The sequence below is a fragment of the Vulpes vulpes genome, chromosome 10 (assembly GCF_048418805.1).
Source record: "Vulpes vulpes isolate BD-2025 chromosome 10, VulVul3, whole genome shotgun sequence".
Lineage (NCBI taxonomy): Eukaryota > Metazoa > Chordata > Mammalia > Carnivora > Canidae > Vulpes > Vulpes vulpes.
The window spans coordinates 56,864,920-56,879,997 of NC_132789.1; the positions used below are offsets into that span (position 1 = coordinate 56,864,920).

Below are 15,078 nucleotides of genomic sequence, written 5' to 3' on the forward strand. Positions count from 1 at the left end.
TCTTACTTATATGTGGATTAGCAACCTGTTTTTGTTAAGGTGTGCTGTTAACCAAATAGGATCTTTATTAACAAAAAAAAAAAAAAAAGTGCAAAAAAATCATGACAGGTCTACCCACCAGACCCCTATCAGATCTGCCCAGGGGGCTCAGTGATCCTGTTGGAGCTCCTCTTTATTGAGCACTTACTGTGACCTTGGCACTGGGCGGGAGCACGCTCTGTCCTTGGCCTGAGCGGCCAGTCCTGCAGGAGGGACAGGGACAGTCCTGTGCCTCCGCTCCTCCTGTGGGCTGGTCTAAGAATGTCAGCTTCTCAAACTGCAGCTTAATTACAGAAACTGTTTCTTAAAAGATGTGAGCTCATCAAAAACTCACAGAAGTTCCCTTTTATTCTGCATTTCCTTCTCTTCTCAGTTAGAGAAAAAGCTTTTGAGAGAAGTAATCTTAAGTCTTCATTTTCCTCCAGAACAACCTCTATTTTTTAAAAATTGATGTCCGTAATCCCTTGTTAGAAACCACCCAAACCCTTAAAGGTCGGTAGGAGCTTCACATCCTGAGCAAAGGGGACATACTGGTGGGGACCTGAGGAAAGCAGGAGTTGAGGGAGTCTTGAAAACTCCGCTGCAAGGCCCTCCAGTCTCCTGTCACTTCTGTCACAGGCCCTCCAGGACTTGTCACTCCGCAGGCCAACCTGGGGCATCTGCCCTCCCGTCCACCCCCGAGTCTCGCACACATTCCTTGTCCCTTGTCCCCGCTCTGCACGTGACTGTCTGTGCAGGAACTTTGAAGTAAGAATCTTGACTTCCGACGTCAAGTGAAATGCGTACAGATAAGAGGGTCCCCTGATGAGGACCCTGGCACTGTCACGAGTCAGTTGGGGGGCCCCAAGGGCCAGCTAATCCTACACAAACTGCTCTGTGCATGACGTCACAGTTGCTCAGTTCGACTGGGTATTGTTTGTTCAAGCCACATAGAAATCAAAGTGCTTTCCCAGGCTCTCGAGGTGCCCGGGTCAGGAATGCTGCCAATCTGCGGGCAGAGAGAGGCTGTCAGCATCCTTCCTATCAAGGCCTTCCAGTCACCACTTGCGGAAGGACAAGCGGGCAGCCCGCGGCCTTGTGACAAGTGCTGGGACTCCGGGAGGGAGCCAAGGGCTATAAGTGAAGCCCTGTGAAAGGTCATTTCACGTAAGAGGAAGTAAGGGCATCACCCAGGGCAGGGCGCACACGGAATTTTTCAATCAAAATCCTGCGTCCTGGATAAGAGGGTGCACACACTCGTTAAAGATCCCTCTTCTTTTTCTCTCTCCTCTCTTCTCATTAGAAGGTAAGAGTTCTGACATCTGCAAGGCGTCAGTTTGGGTGTGTAACGTCCTAGGTGGGTCACAAAGTGTCACCTATGCTGGAAGCTGCAGCCATGTGGGTTATACCCACCTCGTTTCCCGAAGGGGCAGCAACAGCCATCCCTCCTGTTAGGATTTCCTGGGTGCCCATGGACCCATCGCCTTCAACAAACTTTTTTCAAGTATTTCTCCTGACACCTACACAGAGAGGCAGGCAGAGCCACTCAGTTACCTCCTCAAGTAACTATATAAACATTCGAATCACTTCAACATTCTCAGCTTCAGAGATCATTTCAAGACCTCAAGGGTGACTAGTAATTCTGGAAACATTCCGTGAATATTTTAGGAGTCATGTGATAAGACAAATTCCCAACAGCTTTTTAACCCAATTTCTAAATAAATGACTTCTATTAAATTAAAAAAAAATACATATCCCAACCATCATATTTTAAACTATGTCCTTTGCAAAATATATATATCTGCTTTCTTTCGTGAATTTTCCTCTTGCATAAGGTTTCTGTTGACCCACACAGATCCTCTTTGAAAGGTCTAAGTCACAACTCACTCTTTAAACTTGTGGAATCAAATCAAAGTAAATGGTTTATTTTCAACATCTACAAACTCCTTAAGACAGTTTATAATGTCTAAATAAAAATGTATACTTTGGGGGGGAAAGATGTGATGTCTGAATTCTTCAAGTGATTGTCCCCAAGAATGGCACTATCTTGAATTTACATAAATTATCTTCCATACCTCACAAAGTAGTGGAAAGGATTAATTAAGGATCAGGAAAGCTGGGTTCAGGTTCTAATGTGGTCATCGACTTTAACTGGTTGTGTGACCACGGGCAGGTCATTGCCAACACCCCCCCCCCCCCAACACCACCACCACCAGCTTCATTCTCTTCCTCCACAGAAAGGGGAAGGATGAAGGAGGCTTTGTCTAAACTCCTAAAATTCCATTGTCAGCTCTGGTCTCAAACTCACCATTTATGCAAGAAGGAGAGAGGTGCTGTCGCCTACCATTTTTAGAGAGCAAATACAAAGAAGGGCCACTAGCTGTTGAGATAGCCATGCAGCCCAGGTCTTCCAGTAGCTACCTGGCACTGTTTATAGGCATCACTTAGAACTTCTGGAAACCGTTTTAATTATTGAATAGTGAGCCTGTGCATCATGGAAGGATCAGAGTCCCTCTCATGCCTGCAAACACAACTCCTAGGCTCATATCCACCCTAAGAGTCTCCTGTGTGGTCACAGACTAAGGGTAAAGTTATTGAATTGTTCTCTGGCTGAGATCTCGCCATTCCCTCCATCGGTGGTGTTGAAAGACAACAGGAAATTGCGGAGGGACCTGGCTCCATCACAGGCCACTGCTTGGTACCAGGAGTTGAGGTAGGGTGGGGCTAACCCTCGAAGCTTGAGGAAGTCAGCTCTGCCCATACTCTTCCCAACCCTTCCAATGTCACATTCCGCAACAGAAGCCTGACCAACCCGCCCTCAGCCACCCGGAGGGTTATTAGCAAGAAAAGTGACCACACACACACACACACACACACACACGCATTGGGAGTTGCTTAGATGGTTCGTTGAAGACAGGGATGTGTCTACAAGCCGTAGCCAAGCTTTGTAGAAACGGACAGTTGTTCAACAGCGAGAGACCAGGAAGAGAGTGCGCCTACAGAGTGTGCCTAGGACGATTACAAGTTGGGCTTCCTTGCCTGTGATTAGTCACAGAGCCGGGCTGCTCTTCGAGGTGATGAGTCAGCCCTGACAGGGTAGGCCGCACCACTTAGTAGAATTTGCTGCAACAAAGTTCAAAATCATTGCAAAATAACTGACCTGTGTGAACTCCCGGCGTCAGGACAGAGCCGGCGGAGCACAGTGACATGACTGGAACCCGAGGCTCCTCAGGAGTCGGTTCCTGGTTCTGCCTGTGCTCTTCCCTCAGGACGTCTGGTCGCTCGGGACGGTGGGGCAGGTCTGCTCACCCCGTAGAGGCCCAGCAGGGTCTCAGGGGTATGCAACTTAGCCACATGGACTGTTTTGTCAAGTTCTCCTTTCCGGAGTCTAACTAACCAGCAAATGCTTCAGGTGGAGGCCCTGCAGGGACTAAGGCCCTCCCACAGCTGCCCTACGTCAGAGCAGCTCTCTGTGACCTAGCAGGTAAGGAAGCGGGCGTCTTTGTCCTCGGGGTCTAGCAACCTCTTTAAATTAACATCAGATTCGGAAGAGCCCACAGACCAAGGAGGCCCGAGGAGGCCGGCCTCCAGCCGCAGCCCACCCACATCCTCTGAATCTCCAAGGTCCTCCGGCCCCCACCTGTGCCACCTCTGATAGCCAGACCCTTGGTAGGCAGTCCAGGCTGGGGCTCTAAAATACTCAGCCCAGGAAACTGGCTTGCCTCTCTGTGTGGTGAGAGTTTCCACCAAAGTCTTTGAAAAAGAGGCAAAGCCTGTGAAAATGCTTTGTTCAATAGAATCATACGGCCAGTGGGTTCACTGCTCAGGTTTTCCTCTGTCACTAATTCTGGGCGGTTGTAATGTCATGCTTACATGATTCTTTCTGCTTTAATATAAATATAAATCTGGCTTAAGTTTTATTAAAAAAAAAAAAGTCCAGAATTACGTGATGCTATTTTTTTAGTTGCAATAAACTTTACTTCTTAAAGCCAGGTTATTTGAATTGGGATACACAGATGTGTATTATATACACATATAATATCTATAGGCGTAGTAGAAATATAGATAGGATATAATCCCTCTTAAAATAGTCTCCAGATAGTAACAATGTTTTCATTCCCATGGTGCTTTGCTGTGAGTCAAGTAGTTGAGCGGAAGCTCCGGGACTCGAACTCCTGTAGACATCTCTGCTGCTTCATAGTGTGTCCGTAATGTCCCCTCACGAGCAGGGCCACCGTCCCCACCTACAAATGAGGAGACTGAGGCTCAGAGACATTAAACGAGCTGCCTCATGTCACCAGACTAAGCAGAGTCAGAACTAGAATCCAAGTCCCTCTTCTTTTCAACACGGTGAATACACGAAGATATTTATTGAAGCAGTATTGACAAGAGCATAAACACAGAAACTCACTGAATGACAATAGGAAAATCAATAAAATAATACATCAAAACAATGGGATATTAGGTTGTCATATGGCTTTAAATAATAATAATTAGGACAACAGCTACCATATACCAAATGCGTGCTTTGTGACAGGAGCAGCGACAGCCCTTTATGTGAACTACCTAGTTTTGGGTTCACAACCCCATGAGACAGGTACTATCACTGTCTGCATTTTCACATGAAAACTGAAGTTAAAAAAAAAAAAAATCACTTGCCCCAGGGAACTCAGCTAACAAGAACAAGATTATCTTGCTCTAAAGCACTATTGACATTTGGCACTATTGACATTCTGGGCTAAATAATTCTTTGTTGTGAAGGTCTGTCTGTCCTGAGAATTGTAGGATATTGATCCCTGACCTCTATCACCAGTTGTGAAAACCAAGAGTGCCTCCAAACACTGTCCCATGTCTCCTGGGGAACAGAATGGCTCCACATAGAGAGGTACTACTCTAAAGCATACGCTTGACCATTGTGGTCATAGACAGGATTCCCTGAGCAATAGGTTCCGAGACTCTCAGATTTGGGAGGTTTGGGTAGGCACGTGGGGAACAGAGTCAGGGCTCCTGGGGACCTCAGCTATGATGGAACAAGGGAAACAAGATTGGTCGGAGGGGGAGATGAACTTCAGAGCAGGTTTACTGTTGAGACAGGCCTCTATAGGAAGCTGTGGGAGCTGGGATGGCCCTTTCACTTGACACAACAGGGCCTGGTCTTTATCCACTCTGCAAGGACCAATCACTGGATGTGGGCTATCCCCAAGGAGGGGGGCATCCTAGAGCAAGGTGGCTCTTCCTGAGACAATTCCAGGGACAGGACTCTCTGGGAGCAACAGCCACCAACACTCTCAGAACTGGGGACCAAATGTTCTCTCTGTCCTCAAGTGGCAATCTGGGTATTTTTATTGTTTAATTGTAACTTGCTTAAAATACATAAGCATGTGCACCAAGATTGGAAAGTGATAAGCAAATGAAAATAGTAGCACTATAAATAATGGCCGTTTTTCCTTTTCAAAGTTAAATACAAGGATATTGCCATATTGCCATCGTCCTGGTCTTACGCGGAGATCTCAGAAAATACAATTCAAAGCTTTAAAACACCATATATTATACATTCAAATGGTTATAATGATTCCCAAGCCAGTTTATCTGCTGTATACAGGGAGCTTCTAAGCGCTTCTTTGTGTGCTTACTGAATCTTCTCAATAACTGTAAGGCAGGAATTTTTATTAACCGTTTAATGGAAAAGGAAACTGAGTTTCCAAAAGGTTAAGACATGCAAGATCCGCATACTGTTAAGTGGTATGATCTGGACTTGAACCCATACACGAGGACTCTGAAGTCCGTTCAGCCCTGCTTTACCACCTTGTCACATGGTAACCCTGACATCCCCTTGCATCGTCAGTAATTTGTCTTCTCATTTTTCATTTCTTCTTTAAAAAACGAAGAAACAGCAGAGTAATAAAGCTATCACTGTAAGACTGTGCAAAGGATAAAAAAAATTGCCTTCCAATTCCACATTTGAAAGTCTTTTTTGAGATTTAATGTCTTTTAGATGCCAGTGGAGATTGTCTAAGAGTAAAGGTATGTTTTCCTTTAGAGAGTCAAATCTCTCTTCTACTTCCAACACAAAACAGGAAGCTTTAGAGAGAACCTGCTTGAAGAATGATTCTCTTAGAGCCAAGGCTTCACGCTCTCCAGGGACCTAGGACTTGAATCTGTCTGGAACTCGGAGGGAATTACCTTCAAAGTAATCACTGGAGACCATTTCTCATCCTCTGGGGTGCTATGGAAAATTCAACTCAGATTCATTAGCATTCTGAAAGCTAATTATTTCACCAAAAGACCTTAGGGAATTTCTCTATTTTATTAAAAATTCCCAGGTAGGGGCACCTGGGTGGCTCAGTTGGTTAAGCGTCCAAGAGTCTTGATTCCAGCTCAGGTCATGATCCTGACCTGAGGTCATGATCCTGAGATCGAGCCTGTCATGGGGTTCCACACTCAGCTCGGCGTTTGCTTGAGATGTTTTCTCTCCGTCTCCACCCACCACACCCCCCATACCATCCCAGAATAAATAAATAAATAAATAAATAAATAAATAAATAAATAAGTAAGTAAGTAAGTAAGTAAGTAAGTAAGTAAGTAAGTAAGTCAGTCGTAAAAAATAATTCCCAACCTCTAAAATGGCTCTTTTCTTCCCAGGATGTCCGTGGCCTTTAGAACAGCCAAGCCCTTTAGAACCTTTCTCCCCCCGGAACGCATAGTGTACATGCCGCGTTAACAAGGCCTCCAAACGGGGCACAGGTTGGTCATCACAATAGATACTTTATTTGAAGTGGAATGCATTTAAATATGAAAAATAAATCACATCTCCCCAAAGTCATTAGAGGCATATTTATACAAATTGCTACCACACTATTAAGTTCACAAATGTGATGCACTTTCTAAAGCATGTGGTACCTGGTGATGCTTGGTTTTCAGAAGCCGATACTTGCAAATTCTAAAACCTTAAGCGGAAGACGGATGGTGGAATGTAACGGACGGTAGTTTTATCCTTCCTCACAAAATAAATACAGTGATCTAGAAGGACCACGTATTATTGAACCCACCGCCCCCTCCACCACCACCACCCCCGGGCCTAACTGATCCTGGACAGGTCACTTCAGAGCAGGTGGCAGTAGGTCTCACCAGCTTTTATGCTTTTATGCAGATGCTTCCAGGGTTCTTCTGCCACCTTCACTGCACCACAGGGGCCCTGCCAGGAAAACCCTGGTGGAGTCCTTCCTCCACTTGGCAGATGTCCTGCCGACAAAGTCACAGGCCACCTTGTCATCCAACCTAGTGTAGTCCTAGATCCGTGCAACACTGCAGATCAAAAAGTCGCCCTTCAAATTGTGTCAAGAGTCTACAAAACCAATCTTTAAAACCCATTCAACAGAACTCCACGGGTAGTCCAGCTTAGGGTGCTTTAGGTAAACGTGTGCGTGTCTCTTGGGAGAGTCGTGGATGCACTGGACGCGAGCCCTGGGATTCCCACGTTTTACGCTGCTGCTCGGGGCAGCTTCCTGGCAAAGCCCCAGCAGCGAGCTCGGCAGGTTCGAAAGAGGAGGCCGAGGGCCCCCAGGGCCCCAGGCGCGTTTTCACCTGCGAGGCTCCGTCCTCGGCCCTGGAGCCAAAGGCAAACCAAGTCACTTGCCCCGGGGACGGAAAACAGGCAACGTGCTGGACTTGCACTGGCCACAAGCTGGCCACGGTCAGGCCTGAGGCGAGGGGCCAAGGCGTGCCTGCACCTGCTTGGGCCCAGGCCGTGACCCGGGTCCTGGGATCGAGGCCCTCGTGGGCTCCCTGCGGGGAGCCTGCTTCCCCCTCTGCCTGGGTCTCTGCCTCTCTCTCTCTCATGAATACGTAAATAAAATCTTTAAAAACACAATGACCTTGGGTGGTTTGTATCGTTTTCTTACAGAATATGGTACACTGGCCTCACACGGAGCGGCTTGCCTCTGTGTCCTGCGTGCTGCTTGTGCTGTTCTGAAAAAATTATCCAGCCGTCCTGGGCTCAAAGTGTCAAACAACAAGACATCCTGTCCCCCTCCTTTCTCATTTCCGAGGTCTCACAGGTAAATGCTGATTGGGGTTGAGGCGAGAGGGCCGCCGGGAGGGCCAGCGTGGGGGGGACTGTCCCAGCAGACCAGGGACAGGGCCGCGGAGGGGCGGACAAAGGCCCCAGGAATCCGGAGGCCCCTTAACAGTCAGCCTCTGAGGGGAGAGGGGGCAGGAGAAAATTCCAGCCCCAAAGGAAGCCTGCGCCTATTGTCTCCCACACGCTACCTCGCCTGTGCCTGTGCATAAGCGGACAACATACAAAGGCCTTTTAAGGGCCCCCATCAATGTTAATCTTAAAAATATTTGGTATGGTTTGGACTTCTTTTTTTTATAGCACAAAAACTTGAGAGACAAAAACTACGGTTGAATCGGGGGCTATAGAGCCTGCGTATATTAAGACCATACAACTAGGCATTATCTAAAAAGCACAACCGTGGTTCGAGAGAAGCCGTAAGAACTCTTCAGATCTGTTGTCAGAACTGCCCGTCATACCCACACACATACCTACACGTATATGCACGTGTGTGTGTGCATCTGTGTGTATCTATTTACGTTTCTGACCTTTGCAGCCTATTTCCAGAACTGTGACTTAGCCACTGGAAGTGGGAGTCCCTTAAGGTGTGCTTGCTATTTGCCTGAGTTTGAACTCCCCCCGCCACCCACAACTTTTCAGATTAGAGTTGTGACCCCAAAATTCATCATTTAAATATTGTACTAGAAAGGAATTTGATCTCAACTCCTTTCTAGGTGGAAGGAGAATAAAGAGGTCTCTAGCATGGCCTTCTCTTTTCCTTTCTCAACTCTGCAACTTAGCAATGGCCTAGTAATACTGACCATTCAGTATTTGGATGCTGGAAAAATACTGATCAAGACTTTGTGAAAAAGATAATGGAAAACAGAGACCATCAATAAAGGCATGCAGATAGGAAGTGATTTTCAGCCGCAAGAGGTTTTGGTATCAACTAGGGTTCTTTTTTAAGCCTAAGCAGCATCTGCCCTTGTGGATTTGGACCATCCTTTTGATTTGATACAGAAGAGGGTTTGTTCCACCTTTAAAAGCACATCCTCCCCCGCAGCTCCACCCCGCCCCTCAGACTCCTGAACAAGTGGCTGCTAAAACAAGACTGGGTTGTTTTCTTACTGAAAATCCAAGCTTTATCCAGTCCTTCCTTTTTCAATGTCTGAGTTTAGCTAACCTAGCTACATGATATACGACCCTCATGTCTCACAGAGCAGTAAGAAGCAGAAGAGTTGGTTTCTCTGCTCAGCAGTATTTTCGGTATGAATACAAAAAAGCTAAGACTCCTAGTCCTTCGAAATATTTACAAACTCTATTTTAGATTATGAGATTCTAGAGTACATTTCTAGAATACAGTAAAAGGGTCAGAAAAGGTGGTTCAAGTAGAGTGTGCAAAGCTCTCAGAGAAGGGTAATCTCTAGGGTGGGTAAGAGCACAAATGTTCTCTCTGAACAAGTTGAACGGTTCTCTCCCCCTTGCCACCCCACCGTGTTTGTTTTTTTTTTTTTGAAACGAACCGCCTAATGCACTCATATTCAGAAATCACAGAAGTCTCATTAGCCCCTTCAAACAGATGACATAAGCAAGGCTTTTCCTCCATTACATCAGCCCTACCATTTATTCAGGATATGCTCATCCTGCCATCAGTTGGGTTATGTGTTAAATATTTGGAATTAGATATCATTACTACAAATCTCCTTTTAGAAAAGGAATTAGATTTTCATAGTTATACAACTCCGAACACTGAGCTTTTGAAAACTTCTACTTGAAAGAAAATGTATGTCTAAGGAAAAAAAAAATCTCAAAGTAAAAGCGCAGTAATATCACAGAGTTTAATTTCAACCACCTGGCAAAACAACGAAAGTGTCAGACCTTCTGGAAATGCCCTAGGAATAATGAATGTTTAACATTTTCCCCTCCACCGCCCTTCTACTTTTTTTTTTTTCTTTTCTTCTTTTCCAAGATTAGAGTTTACTAGGGAATAAGTTCTTGAAAATAGAGTTTCTTTCTCTTCTTTTTTTCTTTTTTTTTTTCCTGGAAAATGGCCTACATTCAGAAATGTCTTAAAACAAGCATTTAAAAAAAAAAGAACTAATAAATAATCATAAATCAAAATACATTAAAATAAAAATTACAGTACATCATTGCTCCTAGAAGGTCCACCGTACTGGAAGATCCTCGCAAAGGTCCATAAATAGCGAGCCCTGGGGGCGGCAGGTGTCCTGCGCTGCGATGGGGGTCGCGGGCGGCGAGGAGGAGGCAGGGAGGCGTCCAGCTTCCGGGGCGAGCTCCCGGGGCGCGCGGGGCGGGGAGACGACTCTCAGGTGCAAGTGACGGTGCAAAGGTGCTCGTCCCACGTGTGGTCCTCGCACCTGGGAAGAGGCGGGCGAAGGGAGTCGGGGCTCGAGCCCGGGCCGCAGCAGGTGGCGCCCGCCAGCCCCCCGCGCGTGGGCGCCGCCGCGGGGTCAGCGGGATCAGGGGTGTCAGCGGCCTCCCTCCGCCCCCCGGGCCCGCGCACCTGCGCCCCGCCGAGGCCCTTACCTGCGCGGCCCCTTCAGGCGGAGTTGGAGGTGCTGCGGAGCAGCCGGTGGCCGTGCGGCTGCGGGTGCGGGTGCGGGTGCGGGTGCGCGAGTGGGTGCGGATGCGGGTGCGGGAGCGGGTGCAGTTGCTGCGGCTGCGGCGGCGGCGGCGGCGGCTTGGGCTGCGCCTGCGGGGGCTGCGGGGGCTGCGGGGGCGGCGGCTGCTGCTGCACCAGGTGCTGCTGCTTCTGCCGCGTGGACTTGACGGCCAGGATGGCCTGGCGGTTCTTGTACTGCACCATCTGCAGCGTGATCTCGGCGTTCCAGCCCTGGTCCTGCGGGCACCGAAAGTCGATCTCCTTGCCCTCGGCCATCACCACGGTGAAGTACATGTACTTGCCCTTGCGCTCCACGCAGTCCACGGTCTTCATGTTGGAGAAGTGCAGCTCCTTGAGCTTGCCCGGCGGCTCGAGGCTGGCGGCGGCGGGCGCTCCCGGCTGGGACGGCTCGGCCGGGCCGGGCCCCGGCTGCTGGGGCGGCGGCGGCGGCGGCGACGGCTGCTGCAGCTGCTTGGGCGGGATCAGCAGCAGCCCCTCCTCGGTGAGGATGCAGCACTTTTTCTTCCAGAGCTGCAGCAGGCCGTCGCTGCGCTTCTCCAGCACCCCCTCCTTCAGCGCCTTGCAGCCGCTGCTCTCCAGCATCCTCCCGGCATAGGCGGGGCCGCCGCCGGGCTCGGCCTCTCCGCTCCCCGCCGCCCGGGCCGGGGGCAGCAGCAGCAGCCGCGCGCCGTCCTCGCCCCAGCGGCTCCCGCGGCTCCCGCGGCCGCCCGGCCGGAGCGCGCACAGGAGACCGAGGCGCAGCAGGCGCAGCGGGCGCAGCGGGCGCAGCGGGCGCAGAGGGAGCAGCGGGCGCAGCGGCCCGGGCTCCGCGCGCAGGGGCAGCCGCGTCCTGGGGCGCAAGGTCCCGCCGCCGCGAGCCTCCGCGCCTCCGCCGTCCGCCCGCGAGCGCTCACGGAAGGGCACTGGCCGGGCCCCCTCGCGGCGCTTTTCAATGAGCCAGACCCCCACCCCCGAGTGACACCCAGCGGAAAAGGCGGCTCCCGGCGCCCGCCGCGCGGGGGAAAGCCCAGCTCCGAGACGCGCTCCGCCACCGCCGCCGCACGCCTCATTAGCCGGGGCCCCGTCGGGCCCGCCCCAGGCCCCGCCCCCTCGTTAGCCGGGCCCGCCCCGGCTCCGCCCCTCATTGGCCGGGGCCCGCCCCGGCCCCGCCCCCTCATTAGCCGGGCCCCACCGAGGCCGCCTCCAGCCCCGCCCCCGGGCCCTCATTAGCCGGGCCCCGTCGAGGCCGCTTCCGGCCCCGCCCTCGAGGCCCCGCCCCCTCATTAGCCGGAAACCCGCCCCACGCTTCTCATTAGCGGGGACCCGAGGCCGGCCCCGGTCCCCCTTGGCCCCCACCCGCGCCGTATTAGCCGGGAGCCCCGCCCCCTCCGCGGCCCCGCCCCGCCCCGCCCCCTCCCCCCGCGCTCTCCGCCCGGCGCCGGCCGCCCGGAACCCAGTCCCGGGAACTCCTCGCCTCCGCCCGCTGCCCGACGACGAGTGCCCCGCCCGGGGGGCGCCGAGGCCGTCCTGCCGTCCCGCTCGGCCCCGGCCCCGGCCCCGGGCATCCGCGGGCTCCCGCAGGCTCCCGGGGAGCAGCGCCCCGGCCCGGGCACTACCAGCCTCCCCTGGGCGGGCCGGCCCCCTCGGGCCTCGGGACGCCCCGTGACCTCAGGCCACCTGGGGGAGCCGGGGACGCTGTGCTCGCCCCGAGCCCCTCCTGCTCCTGCATTTTGCGTCTCTGCCTGGCGAATGATGAGACCTCCGGGGGGGGGGGGTGCCCATCACGGCAGCGCGGCCCACCCGGCCCACCCGGCCGAGGAGGACGGAGGCCTCCGCCCCACCCGCTGGCTCCCGAGGCCGAACAAGCAAAGAAACGAGGAGGAGCTCGGGGAACGAGACCCCCATCCTCCTCGTCCAGCTGAAGATTCCGCCCTTACTCCGAGGTAACTGAAAACCCAGATCTTACAACGCGGGGGGGGGGGGGGGGGGGGGGGGGCTGACTCTTAACAGGGGGAACAAGGCCCGGCAAACGGGGCAAGTCCAGCGAGCCCTGAGCCCCCGGGTCCCTCTGAGCCCCCGGTTGCCCCGCCTGACCGTCTTGCAGGGGGAGAGGCAATCACCGAGGTCCTACAAAGATTTCTACCAAGACCAAGCTTTAAAGGACGCGCAGTTCCGCGCCCCAGTGACCGGCCTGCACCTCCGCCACCTCGCCCCCCACCCCCCACCCCCCACCCCCACCCCCGCCTTCCTGGGACGCGTGGGCATCCCCGAGGATCTCTACCAGGACCGGCTGCTCTTCGCTTTAACAGGAAGCCGGTCGTCAGCTCACCTGGAGAAGGGGGCGTGCGACTCGGTCTCGGAGGGCAGGTGTAGTTGAGAAAGGGATACAAATCTGGGTGAAAAAACGAAATGTTAAATCTTAAGTTAATGTTAAATCTTAAGGGCAGGTGTAGTTGAGAAAGGCATTTCATGTGGAAAAGGGATACAAATCTGGGTGAAAAAACGAAATGTTAAATCTTAAGCCATTTCCTTAAGAGAAAATATGTTCTCTAACCTGCAGGCAGGATGCAGCAGATGCATCCTCAACTACTTTGAAACGCCTGAAAAGCAGCAGGATTTTCAAAAGCACGTGTTTTATCCTGCTTTGCCACTCAATATCCAGCCTGCAGAGTGCATGGATTATTGGAAATCGTAGGAGTGTCGGAAATCTCTCAGTGACAACCTGGCTCTTCTTTCAACAGTCACAACCAATTCACAAAAAAATAGCCACGTTTAGCCGGTTTTTTTAAAGACAATAAATTCACACACACACAAAAATGTATAGGGAATAAGTGTTCCCCGACATACCACAACTTTGGCTGTAGATATAACGAAACCCTACAAAATGTGACAAGTTATTAGAGTTTCTAAAGCAAACTAATGAAATCACTGCTTTGGGAAACCAATCTGAAAAGGCGGATTCCAACCGTGTATTCCAGCTGTCCACATCACGTGGCCCATGAGCAGCCTCTGAGAGTGGATTATCTGCTCCTCTTGGAGAGTTTTCTTGGCCTCAAGGACATAGCTCCCAATTTTCCTTCTACCTCCCAGATCAGTCTCGCTATCCTCTACAGGTTCCTCTTCCCCCTCATCTTGTATTCACGGAGTGCTTCACTAGAGGGAAGAATCTAAGGGGATTTTAGACTGTGGAATTATAGGATTCTTACAGCTTCTGCTATTAAAAAATTTGAAAAATATTGCTCTGGATAGGAAGGAGTCCAACATAGGTTTATATGTGAATTCTTAAATTCCTGCATGGAACTGATTCAATAAAGATCTGCAGTTAAAACAATTTTTTTTTTTTTAACGTCTTGGCAGCCTTGTTTTTAAACTTTAGCAGCCTTGTTTTGTGTTTCAGGCCAGTAATTGTAAAAAAAATCTTTTTATTCTTCTCTACAGTACCACTTGGATACCTAATAAAGAATTCAAGTATTATGTGCTCCCAAACCTATCTCCCTCCCCACCCTGATCTGCTCTACCTGCAGCTCCTCTCTCACAGTTGATGGCCAATCCCACCTGTACAGTTGCTCAGGCCAAAAAGCTTGTTCCAGTATTGCCCTTAAAACAAGAGGCCCTATCCAGAGCCCTGAGCTTTAGAGGAGTTGAAATGACTTGCCTATCTGGAGTTCATACTCATTCTAGACCAACTCTAGGTACTCAGGATTCCAAATATCCTGCCTAGATGGCCCCCACTATTGCCAAGGAACGCATTCCATCAGTGTGTGCACTAGTGTAGGAGGGGGGTGGGCAGATTTTGAACGTGCAGGCTAGGATACCCATATAAATGAGCCGTATCATTCAGACGGGGATAAGGAGAGAAGGAAGGGCTGAGGATCAGCTCTCCCTCGCAAGAAACATCCTTGCACTAGACTTTAAGATAAATCTGGTTTGTCAGGCGCTTACAAAGATACCTTTGTCAAGATAGGTGCACTGATCATACTTTCATTTTTACAGAGCTTTTAAATATTTAACCATTTGTGTCTCCGCTGCATTCTTGCCCCAGGACTGCAAATATTTAGAAGTATACCTGCCCTGTAGTATATCCTTTATGTATTTCTCTTAATACCCAACCCACAAATTGAGTCAGGAAATTCCAGCAGAAGCCTCCGAACTATGTGTTCTATCAGGGTCATCCCACATTCTCCAAGTCGGCTTGAATGTCATCTCAATGAGGCCTATCCTAATCACTAAAACTGCAACCACCCCATTCCCCTTAATTTTCCCCATAGTATGTATTATCTCCTAGCATCTACTGAATAGTTTATTGTGCCTATAGGTTCAGTTCCTCCTGAAAAAGGCAAGAACCATTGTTTTGATAGGTCCCAATCACCCTGTGTAATTC

At 50.6% G+C, this 15,078-nt stretch overlaps 1 protein-coding gene across 1 annotated transcript; it reads right to left on the reverse strand.

The window, feature by feature from the left end:
* Positions 1-6,763: 6,763 nt before the first annotated feature.
* Positions 6,764-11,782, reverse strand: PHLDA1 (pleckstrin homology like domain family A member 1). The gene is given in 3 exon segments (XM_072724418.1): positions 6,764-10,452; positions 10,622-11,659; positions 11,662-11,782. Coding segments are annotated over 2 exon segments (1,131 nt in total). The 5' UTR covers positions 11,768-11,782; the 3' UTR covers positions 6,764-10,452; positions 10,622-10,634.
* Between the last annotated feature and the right edge of the window lie 3,296 nt (positions 11,783-15,078).